Here is a 5,459-nt window from a genome sequence, read left to right on the forward strand (position 1 = left end):
GAAGTTTGGTCCACACTTGAGACACTGAGTCAGGATATCTTTGCCTCAGCTGCTTTTTGCCTGTTTTTTTTTAAATCATCTGTTTCTTGTGAGTGCAATACCACATGACTGGAGTACCCCTTGAAGCTTAACTACTGTTATAAAGGCCACACCACTTGGACTATTCCAACTTCCCTCTAAGAGTGGTATGTTCCGTCGCCCCAGTAGTTAATGAAGGCCACAAGAGTTTTTTCTGAGTTCTAGTAGTTAGGCCAATTAATCCCTGAATAGGTGTCACTGCCTTTGTGCGACTGTTGCGTGCGTCCATTGAACTGTAAGTACATTAAGTTACATATTGCTATGGTGTATGTACATTATTCATCCCTGTTTTAGGGATTCTTGTTCAGTTTAATTTCTGTTACTGCTGGTCATGCTAATTAGGCTCACTTAACAAGCAATTGTGTGTCTGCTGTGTTAGCTTCCACCTGTGTAGAGCCTGATCTACCATCACTACATTCAATGTGCCTCTGTTTGGTCATTACTCGTTTGTAAACTTAATGTGTTGCTGAAATCATATTAAGTCTGTTAGTATTTGTTATAGTCACAGTCTGTAGTCTTGGTGTCCTACCTGTGGGTTATATCACTAAATGTATTGATGGTTAATAGCTGTTAATGGTTAGCTACTCCCTGTAATGAGATGATTTAGTGTAGGTAGATGTCACCATTGTGGCCTCATGGTTCCACCTTGTGGCCCTGATAAGCATAGAGGCGCATGCCATGTCATTCCTTACAATGATTGGGTTTAATGTTTTTTCTTTTGTTTATTCTTCCTATTTCGGAAACTATTTATTTCTGTACACCCTGCCAAGCCAAACTCAGCAATACAGTTTTCTATGTGGAACTACTGGACTATTTGTGATTTGACCAGTCACTTCAGTGGTGGGTGGGGATTTTCCGGAACCTAAACCACCGCCCGCCTCTTTCCTTTTAACTACCATTATTCACAAACATTCACAAAGAATCTGAGCTCTGCTGGAAATCCTCTTGAGCTGTTCAGGCTTAGCTGGTCCCCAGTTCTCTCCATCTTTGTAGCATCCTTATCAATCATTTTGTCAACAGTTTCCGTTGTTTGTATTCACCGATGGACTGAATGAGTGACTTGCAACAGCAGTGTACCCTTTACTGGGATTACATTTCAAATTTTAATGACTGACTTTGAACACAAAAATTTTCCATTTCACTTATGATTATATCCTAAACCAGTAGGTCTATAATCAAAAACTCAACTAAAGGTCTTATAATGACATACATATTGCCATCACTGCAATCAAAGGACGTTGCACACTAAATGGAATTTGTGGGATATGTTTATTTTTAGTCCATAATCTGTGACCATCTACACCATAAACAGGCAGAGACATCAAAACCGCGAGGGGCAGACAATCACAGTGGCGGGAAAACGCACAAAGGGTGGAAGTGAAGTGACCTGAAATGAGAGGAGAGGTAAGTAACACAAAATAAAGAAATACTGACAAATGACAAAACAAGAAAGCATAACTTGGAGGAGACAAGACAAACACAGGTGCTGCACAGAAAAAAAAGGGAGACCACAAAGACAGGAAGTCAAACAAACACAGGACACAAGAGGCAGGCAACTTCAAAATAAAACAGGAAACAAACTAAACCAAAACCAAGATCATGACAAATATGTTGCAGACATGTAGCTCCATGTATTGTACTGCTCTATATGACCTCCTGAGTGTGAGAGGCCTTGGATCATATTTTGTTTTGAAAATGCACAAAGAATCCATACAAGTACAATCCTGAAATTGAATGTAAAATGGATCTTTTTTTTTTTTTTTTTGCATCTTCATTTTGGCAGAAACTGTACACCTTGAAAATGCAACCTGAGCATTTGAATTTGAGATTTCATGAGGTCTGCTCATATGAAATGAAAAGGACAAATGGCAGTTTGCATTTTCATTTAGACTATGAAAACACATAGTTTCTCTCAAGTGTGTTTTGTGTCACCCATCATTAGTTGAGAACATATAACTACTGAAATGCACCAGTTTTGGCTGGTTTATCTAAAGCAGGAGTCCAAACAGCTGCACTCATGAGCCACATCACAACACGAGCAGACACGCCTAATTCCATGAGAGCACATAATTGCTATCAGGGGTTTTCACCCACAACCCCTTATAAGTCTGGCTTGTGTCTGGTTGTGAAAACTCTAATCATGTCTTTCCAATGAGTCACTGATGACAGGCCATAGTCTTACTCTTTGTAGAGTTACAGTGACCTTATACCCCTCAAGTCTAATTACTTCCTCTTTGAGTCCAAGTGGACATTTGTGCCAAATTTGAAGAAATGTATTATCGAGAGTGAAAGTAACTTGGACAGAGAATGTGAAAAATCCTATTTTTAGATTTGTTTGTATTCCAGAACAGATGGTTGATATGAAATGAGCAGTTTCATACATGTACCCACTTCCAATACTCCCTTGCCTTTTGTAGTCCCCTTCCCTTTTAGATTGTTGTACTGCACTTGATATCAGCGAGTCCTGTGTTTATAACGGTGATGCTGATTGTAGCCACGTCGTTGACTAACTTCAATTTCCAGACAGTTTTCATAAATATCTTCTTCTTTCTCTTGCTGTTGAGAAAAAAAAGGAAAGAACAAAAATAAAAATAGCACACTTTGGCTTACAGTATAACTGTAGTATAACTGTAGCTAAATTTAATCTCAGTATATCTGGAGAACATATTGTAATAGGAGTTGTCCTTCTCTTTGTTGGCTATTTAATTTACTGTGAATATCTCAAATGACAAGCTGATAATTATTATATTTACCATTTCTGTAGTGGGAGAGTGATCCCTGAAAGAGAGACATTTTTTTAAATATTCAAGCAGTATAATGCCACTAGCCATACGTCTTTATGAGCATAGAATCACATGTTAAACAATGACTGGATGCAACTCACTCTGCACGTTGTTTGCGGATTCTATGCAGAATGATCCAAGCTATTATAAAGATCAGGCAACACACACAAGGAACAATAGATGCCACAGCAATCACTAGCATGTTTCTAGCTTTCTTAAACTCTGGGTCTGAAAAAAACAAAACAGAATTAAACTCACCATGAGTGTACCATGCAGTTAAATTAAGCTCAAAGACATCTATAGATTTTATATGTGGGAGATCAGTGTTTCATAAAGGAAGTTGAGGTGGAGCATGCATGTCTTGTGAAATCTCTAAATGCAGGCGCTAATGTTTAATCTGTAGATTATCCACCTTTTGTGTGTGTGTGTGTTCATGCAGGTATAGAAACAGTAGCACAGTAACGGATGGCTCTGTTGTCTTTAAACCCCACATTCACTCTGTTCCTTTTTACTTCCTATTTCCTTGGCTGTTGCCACAGGGATTACTTATGTTTCATCCAATTTATTTAAAGGACTGATTAGCTCACCTGCAATTATTAGCTCCCACTTCCGCTCATGAGTTCTTTTTTCCGTGTTGAAATCACAGGTGTAGTTTCCTGTATGAGACTTTTGGACACTCTTAATGACCAGTGGGTACAGTTCGCTTTCCGACATATTTATGTTCAGGCGGAGAGCTTCTTCCCCGATATGTAAGGGTCTCTCTGGGTGGAAGCCGAACAGGATAGTCCCGTTCCTTTTCCATATCAGCTGATAGAGCGTGCTGTTTGACTCGTTCTTACAGGGCAGGATCACTTCACTGCCAACCACCCCTGTGATGGTGTTTCCTTCTGTGTTGGAAACATCAATTTTAGATTCAATTTTCACTATAACCATGTTGCCACCATTACACTTAATACTACAGTTAAAGCAATAGTTTTGGGAAAATCTTTCTTTGTTTTCTTGCCAAGATATGGATGAGAAGATTGATGCCACTCTCGTAACACGTCTGTTAAATTTGAAGCTACAGTCAGCACCTGCTTTGCTTAGCTTAGCTTAGTATGAAGACAGGAAACGGTGGTAAACTGCTAGTCTGACTCTGTCTGAAGGTGACAAAATCCAAGCTCTCCTTATACTCACTAACAACTTACATCCTGATTGTTTAATTTAAAAAAAATGTAAGCTTCACGTTCAATCTTCTCATCTAACTCTTGGCAAGAAAGAGAATAAACGTATTTCCCAAATTGTCAAACTATCAGCTCATATTCATTGTCAGAGTAAAGGTGTTGTAAATTAATTTTACCTGCTGGTGAGAAAATCCAGAACATGCAACATATCACAGAAAACATCCAGTAAATGCCCAAATAATTACGAAAATCCTCCATCCCACCTAGACACAAAGATCATTTCATTGTAAACATCATGTTTTAATATAAAAAAATGTATGTACATTTTGTTTAACCAGAAAAGATCTCACTGAGATTAAGTCTTCTATCCAAGTGTCTCAGTCAAAATAGGCAGATATAACCATAACTCGCAGACTAACAAAATTAAAGTAACACAAAAAATGTCACAAGATCAACTATGCAAACATGTGATTCTTGAATCATGAATAAGAGTGCTAATAAGAATCGTAAAGAGTATCAGATCCTTTCCAAACCCAGATACATTATGATAAATATAATAACTACACTTACTTACCGGTAGTGAGTACCTGCATCTGCTGTTCTGTTTCGATGTAAGTTCCTTAAGTCTAAACCGCAGCTTTCTATTAATGTTACTGCAACAAACAAAAAGGAGTAAAAGCTAATTTCTGCGTATGATATTGGAGAAGTGAAGCATGTATGTGAAGTGTGAAGATTAAACCTGGCCAGCTCACCCTCACACAGACATACTCACTCAAGAAATGGTTTCCATACAGGATGTGAATGTTGTGATGAGGGTCTGTGGCCATATGAGTATTGCGCTTTTGTTTGTCTGTGAGGTTGCAGAGCATGTTGTGAGCTTTTCATCAAGATGTTTGTTGAAGACAGTATATAGCAGAAATGTAGCTCACCATGTAATGTACTGCTCTATATGACCTCCTGAGTGTGAGAGGCCTTGGATCAAATTGCATGTTTTCTTGTTATTTGTCATGCTTGAAAATGCACAAAATATAATAAAGTATAATCCTGAAATTGAATGTAAAATGGACTTTACATCTTCATTTTGGCAGAAACTGTTGCACTCTACAGGGAGATTTGCAATCGAGGGGCGTCTGCCCTGAGCAGCAGCAGCAAGATAAATCCCCCCATGGAGTCCAGGCACTGGTGGTGGTGGCGGATGAGGCTGATAGAATGATGAGTTGATGAAGCTGATGAAGCTGCAAAGACTTTGCAAAGATGGAGAGGTGGAGGGGCGCGTAACAGCAACATGAACATACTAAATACAGAGAGACATACTTAAAAGGAGACTGCAGCGAGATGATAGGCTGACGATGTAATTGTGTCGCTGTGCTACTGGATAGAAGAGAACAGCTGATATCTTGATTGACAGCCCCAAACAATGACAGCAAGGAAAATA

At 38.8% G+C, this 5,459-nt stretch overlaps 1 protein-coding gene and 1 long non-coding RNA gene across 2 annotated transcripts; one reads left to right on the top strand and one right to left on the bottom strand.

Annotated features, from left to right (window-relative positions):
* Positions 1-6: 6 nt before the first annotated feature.
* LOC116395495 (uncharacterized) lies at positions 7-2,430 on the top strand. The gene is made up of 2 exons (XR_004213515.1): positions 7-313; positions 1,391-2,430. It is a non-coding gene; the product is annotated as an uncharacterized LOC116395495 (long non-coding RNA).
* On the bottom strand, positions 1,174-5,144 carry LOC116395494 (uncharacterized). The gene is made up of 6 exons (XM_031869431.1): positions 4,599-5,144; positions 4,201-4,287; positions 3,449-3,748; positions 2,963-3,089; positions 2,832-2,856; positions 1,174-2,634 (listed from the first exon to the last, which is right to left on the bottom strand). The coding sequence occupies exons 1-6, from the start codon at positions 4,615-4,617 to the stop codon at positions 2,533-2,535; spliced, it is 660 nt and encodes a 219-aa protein (XP_031725291.1). The 5' UTR covers positions 4,618-5,144; the 3' UTR covers positions 1,174-2,532.
* Between the last annotated feature and the right edge of the window lie 315 nt (positions 5,145-5,459).

Source organism: Anarrhichthys ocellatus, unplaced genomic scaffold, assembly GCF_004355925.1.
Source record: "Anarrhichthys ocellatus isolate YVR2014 unplaced genomic scaffold, GSC_Weel_1.0 scaffold47, whole genome shotgun sequence".
In the NCBI taxonomy this organism is placed as follows: domain Eukaryota; kingdom Metazoa; phylum Chordata; class Actinopteri; order Perciformes; family Anarhichadidae; genus Anarrhichthys; species Anarrhichthys ocellatus.